The 23,402-nt window shown below is 46.1% G+C and overlaps 1 protein-coding gene across 1 annotated transcript in view; it reads left to right on the plus strand.

Moving 5' to 3' along the window:
• The window catches only part of REELD1 (reeler domain containing 1), a 258,348-nt gene that overhangs the window by 209,859 nt on the left and 25,087 nt on the right, over positions 1-23,402 (plus strand). Inside the window, exon 6 of the mRNA XM_069631236.1 lies at positions 9,874-9,937. Within this exon, the coding sequence (XP_069487337.1) occupies positions 9,874-9,937 (64 nt within the window). The remainder of the gene's footprint in view (positions 1-9,873; positions 9,938-23,402) is intronic.

A 23,402-nucleotide genomic window follows, 5' to 3' on the forward strand; every position in this document is an offset into this window, starting at 1 on the left:
ATCATGTCACCTTGCCCTGATGAAAACAATTTCCCAAAGTGAGGATCAGAAGTTGTTGAAACTAGAGGGCTACTGTTGAGAACCCCTGCATGAGCTCATTATTTGAAGACAACACCAGGGGACGTTTACAGTTGTCTCATCTAGTAGACTCGTGGTTAACATCTATTCATGACATTTAGATTTTCTTTTGTCATGTTTGATCTCGTTTTTTCCCTTAATTTGATTTTGGGGAAGCACACAGCACTTCATGAATCATAAATCAATGATGTTTGGTGCTGATGAGTTATTCATACTTGTTTTGTATTGTTGTTTATGCATTTTTGTAGCTTTGTGTACATCACACACTCATGTGTATGTTTAGTGAGTCATGTCACTCTTTATTTGTAATATGTCTTCTCTTGAATATTTGTATTATGGTATGTTGGACCTGTGTTTATTATGTTTTTGTGCTTTATATGATATGATATGTTAGGTTATTTATAACGTGCTTAATACCAAAAGGTTTCTTAGCATGGACCCGGGGATTGAATGTGTGTTGCTCTGTGTCGTCTTGCTTCCAAGGCGAGCACATTGCCCCTGAGCTATCCTCCCGAGACAATTTGTGATGTTGATTATTCTCATTTTCATGGTTATTGAATAACTCCCTTTTTAATAAACGAATACATTGATATTCATTTTTGCCCAGAGGAGACTCTCTCACCGCCTTGTTTTGCCTTGCAGACAGTGTAGTTCATGTGCATGACTTTAAAGCCAATGGTGTTTATTCTCCAGCCACACGGACACTGTGCACAGTGTCATTTAGGATGGGCATCCGCAAACTGAAAACTGTAAACATCTCTATGGGGGCATGGTCCGGTTCCAACACTTGTTGATAAAGAACTACGGGGGCCGGTGTCCTCTTTCCCCTCTGTACCGGATGCCTTTCGGTAGTACGTCTTCAATTAAACAGACTGTTTTGACTAATTAGCACCCGGCGAGGGTCAATCAGAATGTAACAATCATTCTGATTGGCCCTCTCTGGGGCTTTACCCGACCAGAAATCCCTCGAATCCCTCTCCCCACTACGTTCCTTCATGTCCCCAGCAGGGGGGGAGGATTCTGAGAGCCACTCAGCCAACGAGGAGTCTCGGACCGGGGTAATCCCCGCTTCGAGCCACCACATGGCTGGAGGCTGCCATCTTCCCCTTCCGGGGATCGAGGTAAGCGTTTTCCCTCCCCCTATAGCCCCAATCTAAAAATCCCCTCCCCGCCCTCCCAACCCCACTTACCTTCTTTTTGGTCCATTTCGGGAGCGGGCGTGCTGGTAACAGTTCTGTCCCCAGCGCGTTCACTCCCGATACGTGACAGGTCATCATGGAAAGGAAGTCCCTACTGTCCTTTCCATGGCGGCCATTCTTTTTGTTTACTTTTTTCTATATTTTTCAATGTCCACCATGGAAAGTGAAAACAGACTCAGTTTTCGCTTCCCCCACAGGCATTTAGAAAAAATATTCTGTTCCGATACGCCAGAGCGTTTTGGAACAGAAAAAAAATACTTAAGCAGGCCTTCGTTAACTATGGGCCCGGGGGCTTTACCTGACTCAGGGTTTATTGCTTAAATAGTATTTGAAGCTGAGCTATGAGTGTTGTGTCTTCTCCTAAACACAATCTCGGACTACATAGTATTTGAAGCTGAGCTTGGGCGATGCCTGTCTTACTTAAAAGCAATGTGTCTCTTGCTGAGTGCATACTATTTGGTGATTGGACCATGAGTGATACCTTCTTGTTAAAGATATGCTGTCACAGATGGCTTCACAAACTCCCAGACCCCAAAGTATTGTTCCAGGGTCTTTATTAAATAAAACTCAAAGTGCTTTGGTATGTTAATGGGTTGTTTCACCATGGAGCACTATAATGGGTATCTCTCTCTCGGCCACCTGTGGGCTCCCTCCACCCTATCGAAGACATCCCTACATCCCCAAGTTCTCTTCATACTAGAGATCGGTAGCATCTACTCTCTACTCAGTGTAGCTGGGGGGGTCGGCATAAAGGCCACAGACTTATCTAACTAACTCCCTCAGAGACTTCCTAAGTGTTCCCTATCTCTAGGATTCTTTCTCAGGTTCTGTTAGCAAGAGCCAGGTTTTCCATTGTGCCACTAACAGACACCCAGCTACCTTTGCTTGATACCTCATATGCTCCCTTTCTCCCCAGTTCCTGGTCTTGTCTTCTTCTGAATTCTCACTCCTTTTCTCTTTCTGACATTACTCACCCCCTTCTCATTCCTTCTGCCTCTCTAGCTCTCTCGTCTCCTTTCCTCCCTTCTATCACTCTCCTCTTCCCTCCCTCCAATGATCACACTCTCTTTCTTTATTCTTCGCCTCCCTCTCTCTCTCTCTCTCTCTCTCTCTCTCTCTCTGATCCACTCTCCTCTCATATCTCATCTCCTCCATTCTCCTCTCTCCTCCTCTCTCTCCTCTCACTCACAACTCCTTCCCAACAGCCATGCAATATGCTACTGCACTCACTCTCACATGCGCTCTCTCATTCACTGCTTCACACTCTCATTATCTGGTACCACACTCTCTCACTACCAACAATTCACCTGTACCAATCTCCTGCACCACCACAAGTCCTCCGCACTCCGCCCCCAACAATCCAAACCCTGCCTGGTCTCTCAAACCATCTCCACTCCACCTGACCTGACTGGAGCACCTTTCCCCTGGTCTTCCTATCACTGCCCTTTAATACTCCTCTCTTCCTGTTTCTAACCCCCTTTTCGGTGTCTGATCTTTACCCCGTGTATAGGTCTTTACTCAGCATGTCTTCATAAGCCCCTGTTGGCCCTGCCCACTTTTCCTACACAGGATTCAAATACCTGTTTGGCTCCCATAGGTCTGGTGATCGTGCATGGCTGCCGTTTCCATTTGCAGTGGTAAGTGCTGCTAAGGTGATAATGTGTATGGCCCGTTGAATACTGGTGTTTCAGAGTTGGCGCTCGTACCATGGGTTTCGCTCAGCATTCCGCAATGGTCTCCAGTGGTTGCTGGGCTTGAAGGTACTTGAAGTTCTGTAACAAAACAAAAATAACTCAGGCCAGCATCAAATTGGTAAGGCATTGAGCAGAAAATGGTACATGGGGTATAAAGCAGGGCCCAAACAAGAGGGGCAGAAACTGGTGCCCTTTCAACTCCGTCACTCCTCCTGTGGGGCCGACTGTCACTGTTAAAAACCCTGGTAGCCCTTCTGCTCTTGGTCAGGATCAGTCCCTATTCCCCCTTGATGAGGCCAAGCCCCTGGCCCTGTGGCAATGCACACCATACATAACAAGAAGTTCCAGGCCTATCTCACATGCATAGCCTAGCTGTGAGATTAAAGTCATCTCAAATTAGCCCATATCAGGTGAGAGATGCCAAATCATGTGTTCTCTCATCGCACTGCATTCTGGTATTTATAATCTAACTTTATGGTCTGAAACTAAAACTACAATAACTGACCAAGAATACGGAATGCACAATGCTGAAAGTAAGGACTTTTGATATTGATATTGTATTTGAATCGCGCTCATACACACGTGTTTCAGAGCGCAGCGAGGCAAGGGAGGGGAACAAGGGAGAACAAAAACAACGATCTTACTAGGCCTAGTGACATTGAGAACGCGCAAGTGCATGAACATATAAACACATACAGGGCACAATTTAGGAGCTTTGTTTCTGTATATTAGTAAAACATAGTGTAAGCAAGCAGCAGTGAGCTAGTCATGTGCCCCGTAACCATACCGTTGGACTGTTTTAAGGATTTAAAAGGGTCTGGAAAAAATGTATCTCAGTGGCATGTAGCCACTCTAGTCAACACCCCTGACTCCCTCGCTCACAAACAACCACAAATATGTGATAACAATCAATGTGCACATAGAAAGGGAGCCAAACCCTTGAGGGGGAGTACATAGGTGGTAGGACCCGACTAACAAAAAATAATCATCATTTCAGTATAGGCAGGATTGTTGCAACTACCCCGCCACCAGCCAACAGAAAAACATGAGGTTTAGTGCAGCACAGGTAGAATGGGTCCATGAGCAGCAAAAGTGAAAACTTCTCTCATACAGAAAAGGTAGAGAAATGTCCAGGTGCACCTAAACCTACACCTTCCCCTTCTCTCCCTCTATCTCCTCAACTGAACTCGATCTCCTTGCCCAACTCTATTGTAATGTCAATGTTTGGCAATGTTTTTTCCATTCAGCGCACACACCCACATCCAAGACTCAACCTCGTACATTGTTATGCATTAATGATCCCGCAGTCTTTTTTTCCTTCCAAGATGGACCTCAGATTCTGAGGCAAGTTGCAGAGACGTTTTTATGGGAGGGCAAAAGGGGCACGTGCCCCAGACCCCCACCCTGGAGCGGGTCACCACATGGCTGCCTGATTGAAATCAGTCAGTGCCCATTTGTTTTACTAAAGTAAAATAACCCATACCATGTATGGTGCGCTGCTGAGGTGCCAAACGTGCAGCCAGGCTGTTGGTGACCAGTACATTTGGTCGTCAATTAATCCCATAATGCGTTTTGTGTTCACTGTAGTACACAGTTTGTCCAGTCATTATAGCACAACTCCTGTAGTTCTCTCACCCTTCTGTGGGTTAAATATAGATTGTGTGCCATACCGAAAGTTGAAACGCATATTGATATGTTTGAGTGCCATGGTTGCTCAGAAGATAGATCAGTTTGTTAGGTACTGGTTACAGAGATTTGTGTTCATATGCCAAATCACAGGACTAAATTCCAGTAAGGCCGTCTCAGCCTTTCCTATATCTGAGGTTGATAAACATGCATGTATATATACTTTTGTGATGGTAACACTTAACGTGTGCTACACAGCAATCTAATTGCACCAGTTAGCGCCAGCTATAGAAAGTGACATAGCAACCACTTCCCAAGGAGGAGCATAAAGTGTTAGTTGACGAGGTGATTAGGTTGTCAAATTGGAGACACTGGGACCAAAGTGTTGAGGCTCATATCCCGGCTTTTCCAGCAGAAGATACACTGATTCTGGACAAAACATTTTATGTCACTGTATTGTGCTGTGCTGTCTCCCGTGAAAAGGTTTGCCTTCTCACTTACGGGTGACGTTGTTTAGCCTAGTGTTTGATCATTCTTTTCATGTAGGTAATTTGAGTGCAAGGGGTTCTAGACAGAAGCAAGCCAACCAAATGTCATAGACCTCTGGCAAACATATTTTCTCGTCTGCTCATTGGGCAAAAAACAGTCTGCTTTATTAAACGTTTTGAAAGGTACTTCTACACATACTAAATAACAGTCTTCAATTCTGTCTTTCGGGTGCATGTAAAGCTTTAAAATACAGTTAAAGCTCACATCAATGAATATTGTGGTGCTAATGTACTTGCCTTGGTCATAGTGAAAATGAAGCTAAAATCATTGTCCTTTTGCCTAAAATACTTCAGAATGGGTTATTATGGGAATTGCATACTTTCCAAAAAGATGGGGGTTGCAGGGGTGCCCCCGCAGGTTCCATTGGGTAATATTGCCACAAAAAAAAATTGCCATTCTTGTATGGCGTCATTTTTGCTGCGATAGTAACACATGGAACCCACCAAAAGAGGTAGTCTATGTGTCTGACATTTTTACACTGTCACTAATCTGGAGCAGTAACACCAGAAGCCACATGCAAACGACCTGTTTATGGAACTGGTGATTGCCAGGTTGGCCACAGGCGCAAAGGTTCTTGAACTGGTGTATTGTCTGCTCCCTCAGTGAAATCCGAGACCATCAGAATAGGTGTTAATTACCTAACATGTCGTTAAACCATAATCTGACATTTTTAGCAATTTACAACTAGCCGAGATTCGGGAGTTCGGTCTCTAAGAGACATCTAGTTCTAAGGGTATGCTTTTCAAAAAAAGTCTCCCTCGTGGTTTTACTGGCTACAGTGTTGAATTGTATATAATAATCGTGAGCATTGATACATTGCACATCACAAAGTCATTTGTTCTTTGCGGACTAATAGCAAAACGTCTTGAAAACAATAGATTCTAATTTGTATCCACAATCTACGCAATCTGTCTGCATGGTTGAGCACTTTTACTTTTAATGAGACTGCCAACCTGAGGCATCTCTCTATGCTGTGGTATGTGTGTCTTTTTCATACAGCTACTTATTTGTGCCCTGCATTTGAATTACACCTTTCTCGTGGCTGCTATTTCTAAAAATGTTCCTGTACCTATGCTCGAACACAACTAACCTCGTCCTGGACAGAAAATGTTGCTTGTTTATTATTCCGATTCCAGCTAGTCTGAAGAGGGTAAGGAAGACTGGTAGGGAGCCCCAGACATATTTTCATTGATGCAGGACAAAAAATCAACCTGGGGGTTTTTGATTGCGATTTGGTGACACGGAACAACCAGGCATTCAATTGACCCCTTTGCAAAGTCCAAAGATGAACTGTCCTTTTCCTCTTCATCCCTGATACTTAGAGAGGACTGAATCGTGCTGCCAGCATCCCTCCACCAGCACTCGATAGACTTCGCACATGAAAATTATCAAGGTAATGTATCAACGAATTGCATACTCTGGAGGAAAGTGTGGTTCCCCGGCATGGACAAACTGATCGAGACAACTCTGAAGTCATGTCACTTATACCTCAGTTTGCAACACCCAGCATTGCAGGAACCATTACACATGATATCACTCCCGGAAGGGGCATGGGAGGAGGTTGTGATAGACCTTTACAGCCCACTATGGTTGGGGGAATATGTCTTGGTAGTGATAGAGGAACACTCTAGATACCCTAAAGCAGAAATAGCGTGGTCCAGAGCCTCCACGTCCGTAATACCAGCGTTAGACCAAATGTTCTCGGCCTTCGGGATCCCCAAAGTGGTGAAGTCGGACAACGGTGCCGCGTTCACCAGCTAAAACTTTCACAACTTCACCAACTACATGGGTTTCCATCACAGGAAAGTGACATCACTGTAGCCCCAGGTGAATCAGGCTGTCAAGCGATTCATGCAATTGTCAAGAGGGCCATCCAGATAGCTAACATCACGCATATGCCTGTTGAACAGTCACTGCATAAGCTTGTACGGGACTATCAGAACACGCCCCATGACTCCATGGGAATTTGCCCGGCTGAACTGATGTATAGTCGCCTTGTGCACTCGAGGTTGCCCCTTGCAAATCAGCCCTCTGAGGTGAACGCAAGATGAGAAGAGCAGATGATCAAGCCAAAAACAAAATGAAAGAATATGCAGAGCATAAGAACAGAGCTCGAGAGGCCGATCTAAGAGTAGAAGACCACGTCCGGCTATGACAGGCCCAGTGCCATAATGACAACCCGCCTTTAGACCCCCCTTCCTCTAACTGTCACTGGAATGAATGGGTCCATGATAACAGCTGAAAGGGCCGGATGGACAGTGCCAAGGAACAGCTCATTCTTCAGAAAGGCATACATCGATGAGTTTCAAGCTGTCCACGAATGGACCGAAGATGACGTCCGTGCAAGGGAGTAATTTGGATATTCAGGAGATGAGGACGAATCGGATGAAGGAGAGCAAGCACCGCTTTAAGGAGCACTGGGTGAAGAGCGTACACTACACCAAGCAGAGAAGAGACTATGTTGCACCATTCGGAGACTGAGACGATGCATTGAAGAAATGGGGTAGGACAATGTTATTTTGTGGGGCGATGTAGCGTGGCCCATGGTCACCTGACCCAGGAACACGGCAGGGGGGTAGAAATGGTCAGCTAACCAAAGTTAATGTGTGTGTGCACAGCGCGCAAATAAATCAGTTTCACGCACACTGATCCCTGTGCGGCTGTGTCTCTGTGCAACAGTCGTGGCTAGGCCCACGCGCACTCCACGTAAAGTGGAGACACCATCTCTGCAGTGTTCCCAAACCTGTAAGAAAATATGATGCGCACGTGCAAAACATCTATTCAGAAATTAAGGGATTTAATAATTAAAAAACATCCCTACCCCATCAACATAAGAAAAAAGTGAGTGGTCAGGGAAATAAATTTCATACGAAAGCCCCCACGAAAAAGTCAAGCCCAAGCAGCGGCTGTTGTTTCATGAGGCATGAGCTAGTGATTTTTCTAACAAATTTGCCAAGCACTATGTTCTGCAGTCCTATGGGCGTGATCACAGAGTGGGCTAGTGACCTCATCGAGCTATGCCCCCTGTATGCTCTTTGCCTGGAAGAAGAAGTGGCATCATTTATCCCACACCTGGATTAATGCATGAATTCCACTGGAAACAGCTCCTGCTCAGGGGGTTCAGGTATTCTACACAATGGCCTGCGTTCAAAGTGAATGACACATCTCCATTAATGAACTGACGTTTTGAGTTTCCTTAAATATTCTAGTTTCTTATGCCTTTTATAATGTGTTCATCATTGATATCGGGAGGAGGTAGGGCAATTTATTGATTTTGTGGGTGTGACTGTAAAGTCTGATATGTTGCTATAAACTTGAAGGTCTATCTTTTATGACTATAAAGAGTATAACCATAAACGCTGCAATGGGAGGCTGGCAGCGCGTTTACTGCCTCCTGATTGGTTGGCGCCTCTCCCCCAGGTGCTAATAATACTTTCCCTAGATTTTGAATTCATTGACTACAAACTACCTGAACATGCAAACAAACTGCTGAGCTCATGACCGGGCCTTCCTTACGTTCATGGCCCACACACAGAACATTCAACAACGGTTCTGTAGTCTGAAGAGAGATCCAGGCCACGCGCGAAGGCTTAGAGAAAAGTAGTTGGTAGCACGCCAGGGGCTACCGACTTTCAGAGGGTGAATGGAATGCTGCGAAGGGGTCTTCAGATTTTCAAACACTCATTTTATTAGATTTTGTTCACTCACGTTTTGCTTCTTTTTTGTTTGTGTATGTGACAAATTGCGCATCTGGTGTAACAGGATCTAAAATTCCTGTCTAACAGGAAAGAAGAGAAAAATAAATTAAATGACATCCAGTTTCTAAAGGGGCCCTAAGTATTGTGGGGTCTCCTGAGCCTACTGAGATTCAGTTGAGCACATTAGCCTCTGTGGCAAATCCAGAGACTAATGTGCTCAATTGAGTCCAGAAGGATTATCTGTCTGAAGGAACAAGGATGTAAAGGCTGGCATGGTCGCGCTCCGTCTAAGGGCCAGGAATAATGTACTACATCATGCAATGTTAGGCTCAGGAACCCCAGAATGGTTTCCAGTGCCTAACACCACTGTGAACTCTTTAAGATCGCAACTGTGTGTGCACAGCAGTGATCCGTAATGGCGGCTGCCACGAAAAACATGGCACCCAATGTAACGTTGGATGCCTACAGAATCTTTAGGGATCCATACTGCAGGGATGCATGAAGATTCCCTGCATGAAGCATGTAAACAGACAGAATGGGGTGTCCGCTCTGTGTCCTGCTCCTTCAAGAGATTCTAGACCAAAGTGGCACAGAGGCAGAAAATCATGTGCAGTTTGTCTCTGTGTTTTCTCCCACCTCTGCGCCATTTTCCAGGCCTAGATCTGAAGTATTGCCTCTAGGAACTAAAGTAAGCTATGACTCGCGCACAAAAGATGGATCTGATCTTTTTTTCTGCAGATACTGCCAAAGAATCCGTGCGCATTGTAAATACCTGGGGCTGCACGGGGGTGCAGGTCCTCGCCTTACCAGCCTTGGTGAATAATGAGCACTCACTTTGCGTTGACTGCGTGTACTCTCCAAGCAATGCCATTGTGTCTACGCTTAGAGTGCCTCAAGGGACGCCAGAATATGCACTATACCTGTAGTAAATGCTTGCAGTGAATCAGATAGGATTGAGGCACCTGTGATGTTGCTATGTTGAAGCCTTCCTAAAGCATGACCAGCGCTTCCCTCTTTCTTCTTTTGCAGGACGGAACATCTCTCGCGCGTCAGCGCAGCCCCGCTGTGTTCCACGTGCGGTAAGGATACGCCGGTGAGAATCCCATTTCTGAAAATTATTGAAGTATTTCTTAATAATAATTGAAAACTATCCAGCGAAGGTTAATTGAAGAAAGGTATTTCATAAAATACATTTCATCACCTTGATTTAATATACAATAACTGCCCTTTTACGCTGCGGCCTCAGAGTGTTATGCCAAAGAGCGGAAATTGATGGGTTAAGTGACTCGCTCCCCATTAGTATTGCTGTGCTGAAGCCCGGCTTTACTGCTTTCACCTCATTGGACAGGTTGACCTCAGGCATGCCTGGAATAGCAGGTTGGCCTAATGGACAAAATGGAGTCTACTGTTACGCTGATTTATGCTATTTTCTGAGTCCTTGAAATTGCAGAACATCTTAGTAAAAAATACTTTTTTCTCAAGCACTGAGCAGGAACACCACTGTTCTGATGACTTCAGCCCAGGTGTGCAGCTTGGGTCTACCCATTAATTTGGTTGTCGTGGAACAAATAAATCAGGAGAGACTTTAATCTGTTTTGTGCACCACCAGGCCCAAGATCGATTGGGGGTAGTTTCTCTCTCCCTATACTGGCCCTCATTACAACTATGCCGGTCCGGTAACAATGATGCCGGTAAGCCTACCGACTCTACAGGCGGATGCCATCCCACCCGCAGAGTTTCATGGAAGCACCGGCAACCTCATTAACGGTGCCGGTGCTTCCGTGGTCCCCATTCCAATGGGAATGGTGATTTACAATTGCCGGCGCCTGACTTTCCGGAACGCCGGGGTTGTAATATATTTATTTATTTATTTATTTATTTATTTAGTTGCATTTGTTAAGCGCACTTGCATCCCATGGACATCGAGGCGCTGTTACAGGAATATGTAAGCATTTTTGATTAAGGTGAACAGCAGTTTCTTGGTTACAGAAGGCAGAGATGGTGTGTGAGAACAAAGGAAAAACAAAGATAGCAGTACGAAACCAAGTACAGAGTGGTTAGGTATGAAGATTGCATACTGAGCATGGTCAACTAAATAAAGAGTTTAGTTTTGACGGCTTTCCGGAAGGCAAGGTGCGAGTCTATCATTCTTAGGTGAGAGGGCAGAGCATTCCAGTGGGTTGCTGCAAGTGTGGGGAAGCTGGAGCCTCCAGCGCAGGCTTTTTGAGTTTTGGGGGTGACAATCATGTTAGAGTAGCATTTCCTAAGTGGCCTGGTGGCGGTGTGCTTTGTAATTCGCTGAGCAAGGTATGGAGGAGCGAGCTCATGAAGGCACTTGTGCATGATGGCCAAGGTTTTGAACACAATCCTTTCTTTGACAGGGAGCCAGTGGGCCTGCTTTCTGACTTCTGAAATATGATCTTTCCAGGAGGTTCCTGTGGCTGCCCTGAGGGCCTTATTTTCGGCGAGGTGGAGTTTGATTAGGTTTTTGCATGATGTCCCTAGAAGCAGGGCATTACAATAATCGAGCCGAGAACCAATAATTGCCCAAGCAATTGTGAGGCAGTTCTGGCGTGAGAGGTAGGGTCTGGACGCGTTGATGACTTTGGAATAGTAGGCAGATGAGGACGCGATGGCGTTAACCTGCCTGTCCATGGTGAGGTTGGAGTCAAGGTACACTCCCAATGTCTTAACATTGTTGAAAACCTTAATGGGAATGTTGTCAATCGTGAAAGATGAGTACTGTTCATCGAGGTTACCGAGGGTGGTGGGTGACTCAATGAGCAGAAGTTCTGTTTTGTCACTATTGAGGCAGAGCCAGTTATCCGCCATCCGCGCTTGGATAGTAGAGTAGATGGTAGTGAGAGTTTTAGCGTCTGCCTCGTAGTCTCCCGTGACTGGGATGAGAACCTGCGTATCATCCGCGTAGTTGGTGTACGAGATGAGAAGGGAGTCAAGAATGCTGAACAGGGGCCTCGTGAAGAGGTTGTAGAGAGTGGGCGCAATGCAGGAACCTTGCGGTACCCCGCATTTAATGTGGCTGGGGGTGGCGGAGGCAGAGTAATGCCCCAGTGTTTCCGGCAGTCCAGGCGCCAGTAACATTTACAAGTCCGGCAGCAACCTGTCGGTTTTACCAGCACAGTTACCACCGGACTTCTAATGAGGCCACTGTCTCCATTGTTTAATTGATGTCTGACCACCTGTAGGATGTATGAAAACAAGACAGAGCCAGGGTGTCATGACAACCCTTTAGTTTAAGACATGTTGGCCAGTACAGAATCTTTCTACCAGTGAAACGGCAACCCTCAGTCACCATCTTGTGGGACAGAATAGTGTTTCAAGTTCAGGGGTGAGCAATACAAAGCCTCTCCATCTGGCTCAGTCTGTTGGGAGGGCGATGTAACCTGATACCCCACTTAATGACTGGTTATGTCCTGAAAAGCCCAGCACAGGAGTTGTGAGGATCCTGTGCAGAGGCGTTGCTAGGGGCTGGCTAAAGGGGCTATAGCCCCTGGTCTTTTGGTTGTAGCCCCAGATAAAATCTCTGGAGCTACAACCAAAAGGCTAGCTAGTCCCCAGTCCCGACAGTTACGACATTAGCATAGCCCTGGATCTTTTCCAGACCTAGTAACACCCCTGGTCCTGTGACTTGATTCATAGCTCCACCCAGAGCCCCGTTGCCTTTCCTCCTGGCTTGCTACAGATATGTGAGGTTTCTATGGAGTGGTAATGCGACACGACCCAGGGAAGCACCCCCGAAAGAAGAGATCCTTGGGCTTCATTACGAGTCCGGCAGTACCCTTGCTGGTGCTACCGGCGGGTTGCCGCCTGACTCAAAATATTTAACTGGCTATTACAAGTGCGTGGGCCCAGGAAGTCAGGCGCTGGTAAAATGTAAGTCCCCATTCCCATAGAGTCCAGCAGGACTCTATGGGAGTGGGGTCTCGGAAGCACCGGCACCGTTGCTAATGGTGCAAGTGCTTCCGTGAACAGTCTGCCTAACGTTGCCTCAGCGCCCGGCAGGGTCAGACCTGTCGGGTGCACCGGCCACAGCAGGCAGACACGTAGCTTGCTGGTCTGGAAACAAGGGTGCCAGTGAGCTTACCGGCACCCTTGTTTCCGGACCGGCAAACTTATAATGAGGCTCCTTGTATTGAAGAAGTAGACTAAATCACGAGCTGTCAGAAAGAGGCAATTAAGCAATAATGCTGCATTACACAGTAATGTCCCTCTGACAAGTTAGCAGGCTCGAATGACGTGAGGCCCCTTTAATGAGGCCAAGGGTCATTACCACCTGGCAATGGCCCAAGAAGGGGGCATTATTGGTATAGAACATTCCACCCAAAGAGGGTAGAATATTGTCTTCAAGACTAACAAAGACAAAGGAGAAACATTGGGATGTTGATACAGAAGAGTTTTACCAGCCGTTATTGACCTCTGTCACTTCATTATCTGCAATGAAATTACCAACATTCCAATGTCCTAATGAGGTTATGACGCGAAGCAGTGCTTAAATTGGCCAGCAGTGCCATCATCGGCGTGATCAGACATAATGAACACTGAAAGTGGATTACCTGTCACGGAAGGGGTGTCACCGGAGGGAGGAAAGGCGCGTTTTTCTTTTTTTAAAATATTTTTCATTAGCCTTTACCACCTGCGTGTGCTTACTCACAGGCGCTAAAGACAGCATGGATGAGGTGTGAGGAGTAAGGGAGGCACAGAGCAGGGGCGTGCAGCACTGGGAACGCAGGCTTATACCAGAGAATACAGCCTGTGTTCGGACCACCCTGATTGGCTGGCACCCCCGCCCAGGGTGCTAATAGAAAGACTAAAGCGGTCCCACCATTCCTCTCATAGCTTATCTACCCTCGACCTTTATGACGCCAAACATTTTAAGTGGATTCACTGGCCAAATGCTGCCCAAATGCCAAAATGATAAGGCCTACTAACCTATTCCGCATTCGGAGGTAATGAACTAGAGCATAATTATCCAAATGCACACAAAGGGGTTGTCCTCCCTCTGACCTTCTCTACTTAATGTCACATGCCAGAGAACAATCTGAGGGGTGAAGCCACTCTCTAAATAGCTCTAAAGCAGGGGTCAAATCCTAAAAATTAAAGTGGGGGGACTCATCAACAAATGTAATGGGATGTGATGTCGCCAGAAATTAGCATATCAAGGGGAAGTATGTAAATTTCCTTAAATTGGCTTTGCATAACCACTCAAATTGCACAGGACGAATGGCATTTGCCTTTCATAAAAACAACACACACACAAAACCCAGAGAGGATATTTTCTTCTAATAGTGTTTTTGAAAACGTTAAAAGATGGGCATGTTTTAAACTCCAAGAACCAATACAAATGTTTTCCCTGGGACTTGCAGTACCGAAATGGGACATTTTACCTTTAGTTTAGTGCTATTTTTCATCAGGTTATGTAGTGCAGTGGTGAAGTGCCCTGGCCTACAAACCTGACGATTGTGGTAGATCCCAGATTGTGGTTCGATCCCCGTGGTCGGCTTGGCTTTAATGCATACATTCAAATAAGACATTCAATGTTTCTCATTTTAGCTGGGGGTGACTGAGTCCCCCCCCTGAAAAAAGTGGGTGGACTCCGTCCCCCCGCGTGTACCCTCGACTTGAGCCCTGCTCTAAAGTAAAGTATGAACTTCCTGCCACAAGAAAATGAAGCCCTTAGTCCAAGCCTTGGTCCTGGAAGTATCTGTGGTCCCTGAGGTCCATGCTGTGACGAGGAGTGCTGCAAAGGGTATTACCCAAATTGTTTGTTTACAATTGTTCGAATGAACAATTGACCGAATTTAAAGGGTCACATATATATATATGGGGGTTTGGGTTGGGTGGGGGGTTGCGGGGGTTTTCCCCCTGCATATATGTTACAATTGACCTTCACAATTTGGTCAATTGTGAAAAGGTCAATTGTAATTCGAACAGTTGTAATACGAAGAATTCGTATACAACCCTGCAAAGATGTTGATGTGTTGACAACTTCTCTCATGCTTGCTGGTGCACAAAACTGGAACCAGAAGTTACATACATCTACATCTAGTCATCCCTCGGTGCTGCGCCCCTCTCGCCCGGTGCCTCCCTTGCTCCATCCACCTCCCCCATCCTGCCTTTAGCACCTGCGAGTAAGTACAAATCGGTACTAAGGGCTAAAGTAAATTCTAAAAAAATAAAAAGATACTTCAATCCTGCCACACACTGCATCCGTGGCAGGGAGCCCACTTTCAGTGCTGATTGCATCATCGTGATTGATGCTGAAAAGGACTCTCTCCCAGACGTGGCATTGCCGGACTAAAGGTAAGTGTTTTTTTTAAATAATTGTCTTTAGCCTTTAGCACCTGTGTGCGCTTATGCGTGACTAATAGTGATATACTCCTCAGCTTTGCACGGACCCTGCCAGTAATGGCACCGCTGCATCCTTTAAGGGACCCTTGCATGCATTATCTTCCACCTGTCACGTTTAAGCACATTCAAAACTTGCCATGGGCTATCATGCAGGCCTGACAAGAACACAAACTTCAAACACAAACACAAACAAACTGTCCAAATAGGGCTCGTTTGATGCTTGGACCTGATCAAGAAAGTCATACGGCTCCCCCATTACTTCCTCCAGCAAACAGGAGGACTGCCCTGCTTGGAGAGTATGAACCTGACAGTCTCCCCCTTATTGTAGATGGGTGCTGCCAGTGGCAACATATTTTGGTCTGTTTGTAAGAACATGTCCAACCAGGGAAGGTGTAGATATGAAATTGCGGGCCCAATTAAAGCAGCGGTGTAACTCGGCCCCGTAGTGGGCGTGTCCGTGTAGCTAGGTCAATTCATGTCCAAATAATTTCGGTCTCTACTCAGGGTAGTATAAACACACTCTCCTCACTTGTTAGCCCAGATAGCATAATGATTGTAGAATTCAAGATCTTTTTGATCAGTTCGGTGCTTGGGGCTGGTGTAGCCATTAGGCAAAACCAAAATGTGATGACTGACTCAAAACCTTCCAATCATAACAATGGGAACAGCTCTGGGAAACCCCCAAGACCATTGTTTTTCAGCCTGATAAGCCATTACAAAAGGGGAAAAACCTTATACAAATCAGGCTTGGTCCCACTCAAGTCATTGGTCCTGACTCAGGGTCATGCTCTGATGGTACGTTTCCTCCCCGGTGGGCATGGGTACCGAATAAGTGGCACCAGTTGTCAGGGGAGCTGACTTATGAATTTCGCGGGGGGTGCCCAAATATAGGAAGTGACATCACCAGCAGTTATATGACCGCATTTGCATGTAGTCGCCAACTTGGTGCAAAAGGGTTGGTGGGGGTGCAGAACAGTGGAAGCATTGGTTCATTTTGCCCCATGGCCCCTCCCTCCAGAATGAGTAAGCAGGTTTTAAGACCCTGCTGATTCTGCTATCCTACAGTCTCGAGCCTTCTATCCCTTGCCCCATCACGGCTTCCAACATTCTGAGTGGCAGTTTATGTACAGCAGGCAGCTCGGGACATGCCTTTTGCCAATTGAAAGTAGCCAGATCTACTATTTAGACACTGGGAGAGTGCCATGAACCCACATTGGTGGTGAAGAAGCACTCAACATACAGAACACAATGGTATAGTGTTGCAGTCCTGCTGGGAAATGACAATTTGGTCTGTTTAAATGTTTTATCTGAGAAGTACACGCACTGAGCCATTAAAAATAAAGCAGCTGTGGTGGGTGTAAGTGCTGCTTCAGTGGCATCAAGTGTATGCAATTCCTTGCGGGGTAGTGTTGGTCATTTCCTATTGAAGTATAGCAGTCCTATTGAGACGTGCCATTAAAAGTGAAGCTGTCCAGTAGGCTGGATCAGTGCTGCCCCATAAAAGATGTAGACGCCTCTGTGAGAAGTGGCAGTACTGTCCCAATTGTGTGAAGTGTACTATTTTCACAGTAACTATGCTTAAGCACTTTGGGTTGTTGAATAGTGCTGCTACATTCTGAGTAATTCCATCCCTTTAAATATATTAGCTCTTGTATAACCACGACAGTGTTCAGTTATTCTGATAATGCAGATGATGTCAGACTTGCTCAATAGTTCTGGTTCTGTGTCATTAAATGTACTTCAGATCTTCAGATCTTCAGAGTCTCGGGAGGATAGCTCAGGGGCAACATGCTCGCCTTGGAAGCAAGACGACATGGAGCAACACAGGTTCGATCCCTCGGTCCGCTCAACACAGGTTCAATCCCTCAGTCCGCGCTTAGAAACCTCTGGGTGTTATTACGCGCATTATAAATAACTGGTTAAAATAAAAAATAAATATGCTGAGAAGTGCTGGAGCCTTGTCAATAAGAGTGTAGCAGCTCAACTGAGAAGTGCTGATGTTGTCCCATCAAAAGTATAGCAGCCCCACTAAGATGACCTAGCAGTGTTTCAACAAAAGCATAGTATTACAATTATAGAAGCCCTGTTTAGCGAGTTAACTGACGAGTACCAGCATTGCCCCATTTGAATATGGCAGCTCTAGTAGAAAATAGATTACACAGCCCTGCTCAGAAGTGCTGTTACTGTCTCTTTAAAAATATAGAAGCCCATTAGCTCTGCACCATTAGGCCCTGCAAGTACTGTCCGATTGAATGTTATTACACTGAACAAGGTCCATACTAGTTCTATATGATTATTCTGCATTTTGAAGAACAAATACAAAAAAGACCGATTTATTTCGGCCGATTTGTGTGGTCTTCAAAAGGACGAAATATGACATTCTACTGCCTCCCCACCCAGCTAAACCCCCCCAGAAGGTGATCCGACCTCACCCCACACTCCCACCCTCTCCCACGTTGTTACCTTCCTTAGAATTCAGGGGAGTTACCTCCCTCAAAGCCTCCGTTCCCCGCCCATAGAATAGCACTCAACCTCACCACGTACACACTCGGAGACATGCAAACAGTCTCATTTGCCCTCTCCCTGCCACCTCCCTTCATTGATGCAATGCAAGAGGGGTGCACAGATATACAAATACACCCAACCCAAAAAGATTTTTCGAAATTGAAAATGGTGCTTCCATTTCTAAAAATCGTTTTGGGTTGGGTGCACTTCTTCATCTGTTCACCCCTCTTGCCAAGAGGGGTGCACAGATGTACAAATACACCCAACCCAAAACGATTTTTAGAAATTGAGGTACAGACTTGTTTTGCATCTGTGCCTCCATTTCTAAAATCGTTTTGGGTTGGGTGTACCTCTACATCCGTGCACCCGGGTGCACAGATGTACAAATACACCCAACCCAAAACGATTTTTAGAAATTGAGGTACAGACTTGTTTTGCATCTGTGCCTCCATTTCTAAAATCGTTTTGGGTTGGGTGTACCTCTACATCCGTGCACCCGGGTGCACAGATGTAGAAGTATACCCAAACCAAAACGAATTTTAGAAATTGAGGGACAGATGCAAAACAAGAGCCTCTTGCTTTGCTTCCGTCCCTCAATTTTTAAACATCGTTTTTTACCCGGCTTTTACCCGGGCCGCCAGAGAGAGAGAGAGTATGGATGGAACAAAGGGCCATCCATACTGCATCTCTTCTCTCTGGCCCGGGGGGGAGGGGAAGGGGCTCAGCCCGACTTCATTCTGCCGGGGGGGTACTCGGCGCCCCTGCCAGCTGTTCAAATGACAACTGCGGGCAGGGGTTTGGAGCTATGCGGCATAGAACATGGATGCCTTTATCAAGAGCTCCAAATCCCTCACTGCAACTAGACGGAGTCTGGCTCCTCTTGGGGGCTGCTGCTGGCAGTGAAAGAACATTTTATGTGGAGGATAAAGTACTGCATCTTATCAGCTGAACTGAACAGCGCGTGCTCATGCTCAGTCAAATGAAAATGGTAAAGCTGGCATGGTGGGCCAACAAAGGAGGGGAGGCCAAGATGGTGGAGTTGGTACGGTTTAGTATCTGGAGGGCGAGTCTTTGGGGCAGTAGTGCAAGTGCTCCCCAGGTCTTCATAATCAGGCATGGTGAGAGTCTCTTCATGAACGGGCATTGCTCGTCCTCCCTTGCTTTCTGCAGAGACCAACAGAGGTGTTGGTAGGCTGCAACCAACACAGCCATTGCTTGCAGAGTGTTAGGGCAGACACTGGGCTCTTGGAGGAGCGGTGAATGTGCCTTAGTTATAGACCCCTCTAATGCATTTGGCTTGCCTAACATTTGGGGACAAGTTGAATCTCTGTTTCCTGCACTATTCCCACAATGAGTTGGAGAAACAACAAGGATGGGAGTGATCGCAAGATCTATTTTCAAGTCATAGGGGGGTCCCCTCTAGAGTGGAGTCTGAGCACCTGCACAGCATCCTGCAGTCACTCCTGGATAGTGTGGTGGGTCTCCAGAAAAATGCCAAAGCCTTCCGCATTTCCAAAGCATGCTGCATACCTTGGTGAAAGTGATTACAAGGAGGGCCTTTGGGTGGAATGGTGGTGGTGCCCTTAAGGAACTCGCCTACTCGAGGTGAACTGGTACTGAAAATGGCAAAAGCTGGACATAAGGAGATGGAAGGCAAGAAGATCCTTTTCATCCCTGATCTTAGTGCCACTTCAATATGCTAGAGGTTCAAAGCGCTATGATGATTAAAGGGGTGTCAGTATTGGTTTGGTTCACCAGCAAGATGAAGGTTGTGTACTAGGTAAATGATTGTCATGGAATGTTTTTATGGTACTGATTGCTGTTATTAAAAAATGAGTAATTAAAAAAAGATAACTCTAGTACTGACACTTTCTGAGAATAGTACCACCGCTTTGGATGCAGTCTCTGATGTTTCCAAAGCAGCAGGAGCAAGGTGACTGTCCATGTGTTATGCACACTGTACAGACTCAATGGCCCTCAGTGGCACCACAGTCCCAAACCCCACGAAGGTTGGAGCTTCGGATTTACCAGGGGGCCAAACCTAGTGCTTGTTGAGCAATTCTGAGCTGTGTTAAATTTATGCTTTAGAGTAAAATATACAGGTGGAGCCGTACGTGGGTTTGATAGGTCTTAACTGTGTTAAATCTTCAGGTAAGTACATGAAGACAGTTAATTAAATAACATAGGCAGGGAGAGACATCCACCGGCCCCTTTGTTCATTCAGTTCCAGGTCCCAACTGCTATTCTTGGAACACTCATGTTCAGTGGAACACTCATGCATAGTTCAGTCCAAACATTCCACAACACCACTCTGGACATGACCTAAGCATACACACCATGGACAGGGAGCAGATCAAAACTTAACACATCTTCCCCCTATACATAACCAGACAACAGCAGGATAAAAACACAGGAGAAGATACACAATTGCTCTGAACTAAGGTAATACTGACCACACAGGTCAAATCCTTCTGAATACAAACTCTTACAAACCAAGCTACTGCTCAGAGCAATACATTGCTGACCTCACCATTCTTTACACTAGCTTAATAACAGCTAGGCACCCTACACAAACATGCATCAACTTTGCAGTGGGCCCACCACAGACGTCAAGTGCAGGGAACCAGCCCTCAATCTCCAGTCAACCATGACCACCATATAACAAACCAAACACTCTTATCATCAAACCTCCAACTCTAAGGTGTGCACAAACACCTTCCGAACCTAGCACAAAATGCCAGGACTAACAATTCCTACAATAAATACAGCTGTCGGGACTATCCCCATCAACATTTTCCATCCACAAAACACAAAGCTGACCACTGTCCATGGCACACCAGCACATAACCAGCCACTCTTACGCACATGCCACACAGTGTCGAATTGAGCATTAAACATGGTGAATTTTCTTGTAAAATCTGCACCGAATTAGAACCATCGTTTAAGCCTGCAGCGAGATACTGTATGTACACATGGAAAAATTAATTGGTTAAACATACATTTCATCTGTGTGTATCTGTGGAAAAATAATAGATTGAATAAACAATGCATCACATGTATCAACATTTACATTTTCTTATCTTTAGTGGATTGCTTTCCCTTTAAACAAAGCAGCAGTTGCACTGCTCATCTCACAACACATGCTTATGGGCATGTGCATCAATGGCACCACGCCTCAGCAAACAACCATAATGGCATACAGTATGCCAAATTAGCAAACAATATGCCCAACGGTGACACCTCCTGTGCCATACCAGAGGTATCACACATGCACATCCAATGCACGTCCTATGCCTGCCCAAAGGCATCTCTAATGCAAACTGTGGCACAACCTATGCCAACCCAATGGCATCTCAAATGCAACCGTGGCAATTCCTATGCTGGACCAAATGCATCTCCAAGGCAAACTGTGGCACAACCTATGCCAACCCAATGGCATCTCAAATGCACTAGCGGCAATTCCTATGCCGGACCACATGCATCTCATGTGCACCTCAAATGGACCTAACACGCCCGACCGAAGGCATGCGATATGCCAAACCAAATGGCACCTCGCGCCGAACCAATGGCAACTCATATGCTAAATACCATACTAATGGCACTTAATGTGCCAAAACCATGTCCAACAACTTCTCAAACCGGATACTTCCTCTAATAGTAATCATGCTAACCATGAATTCATAAATGACTCTGCCCTCCCCATAACCTACCAGTAGAACGAATCAGACTTAAAAGTGGGCATTAATACAATGTATGGATAAACGCCTCCCAAACCCAACCATTAAAGTCCTCAGAGCCCTATTGGTAAGGTTCCTAGGGAAAAAATGCAAGGTTATAAACACATAATAATTCAATATGGAATGCAGTACATCATATTACCAAAATTGCCAAAATAAAAACAAATGGTAATCCTGCAGTGTCAAATGCTCAACCCATTGTGGATTGACCAGAATATTTGCCAAAACACAGCAAACCCCAAAAACAACCCCCCAGTCCTTGAGGTTAACATGTAGTTGTTCCAGTAGGTCATGGCACTTCACTTCCTGTCCCCATTCGGCACTTAAAATCCTTATAAACATTGTGGTTGCCGAAATTCCCTATGACCCTGCAACGCGTCTTTGTATTTATTCCAGCACCGACATGAGTGTTTGATGAACTGTCCTTTTTTTTTTTTTACTTGTCGGCAAATTCCACAGAAGAAAATATTCGAGACAACATCCTGCGCCTCAAACCGCACAGCCTGGAAACTCACATAGGCAAAAATCCATATCTGAATGCAGTACATCAACAAATCGTCTATAAAGCCCACTGGCTGCCGGAACATTGAATGTCCAACGTTGTGTTTCCGTCTGAAACACGGAACTAGGGCACGTATCTCACATTGGAAGGTCCTTTTCTCAAACCTTCATAACTTTCTGTATGATGCAAATACCACGCTGCCGGGTCCTGGAATGCCGGCATGTAGAATATTCTCCAGCTACAATCGCCAACACCCCCAGCATTCATTTGACGTCATCATTCATACAGAGGGAGCGGCCACGGACGGAGATCTCCGCTCCAACCGTCACCCTCATGCTGCATGGGTGCACCAGCTCGCCAGGACCAACCCCGCACCACAAAGACCATGCCGAAGGTGCAACTGCCTGGACCGCACACTCCACGGCCCACAATAAGCGCAGCAACTAGAGAGCCGGTAAGTCCCTGGAAATGTTCGCCACTCTCATTATTAAAAAGGCACCTCACTCCTTCTACTGCTGGCCATAGGAACGGTGACCGTTGGTGAACGTGCATGCTTGTAAACAGCAATCCACTTTTGTTTAGGGGAAATCACCTCATCCAGTTGGCCATACGCACTATGCAGCACCCTCGCAGTGAGGAATACACGCGCCAGGCTAGTGTAAAAGAAAAAATTCTTCAACACCCTTATGGGTCCTTTAAGTGTTTGCTGCCCCTTCAAAGTGCAAGCCAGCCCCCCAAATGATCAAAAACGCAAGCTTTGGCAGGCTCTAGCGCGGGGCAAGCTCACCCTGTGGCACAGGGACAGCATGGGGTGGCCGGTGGATGTCTCCTCTTCCTCTGGTGTTCTGCCTCCTTTTCCATGCTACAGCTGCATGTGCCCTCTGTCTCCAGATCCCTTTTCCTGAAGTGCAGCGTTTCTTCCTTCCGCTGTTCACTCTCTCCAGTAGATTTCCCAGAAACAAATCTTTGACGCCAATGTTTAGTTTATGCTTTAGAGTAAAATATACAGGTGGAGCCGTACGTGGGTTTGATAAGTCTTTACTGGGTTAAATCTTCAGGTAAGTACATGAGGACAGTTAAATAATATAGGCAGGGAGAGACACCCACCGGCCCCCTTGTCCATTCAGTTCCAGGTCCCAACTGCTATTCTTGGAACACTCATGTTCAGTGGAACACTCATACACAGTTCAGTCCAAACATTCCACAACACCACTCTGGACATGACCTAAGCATACACACCATGCACAGGGAGCAGATCAAAACTTAACAAGCTGCTACCTCAGCAGCCATCTTTGATGCCAGGGAGTTGTCTGTAACATATCCTCTTTGGCAGCCCCAGGGCACTGTCATCTGCCCTGAGGGCAGTCAGGGACCTCAGAACTCGTCCTCGTACATTATCAGACTCATCGACACAGAGTGCGGGCAGCACTGCAGTGTACCGCCAG

Source organism: Ambystoma mexicanum, chromosome 6q (genome assembly GCF_040938575.1).
Source record: "Ambystoma mexicanum isolate Mex_15411 chromosome 6q, UKY_AmexF1_1, whole genome shotgun sequence".
In the NCBI taxonomy this organism is placed as follows: domain Eukaryota; kingdom Metazoa; phylum Chordata; class Amphibia; order Caudata; family Ambystomatidae; genus Ambystoma; species Ambystoma mexicanum.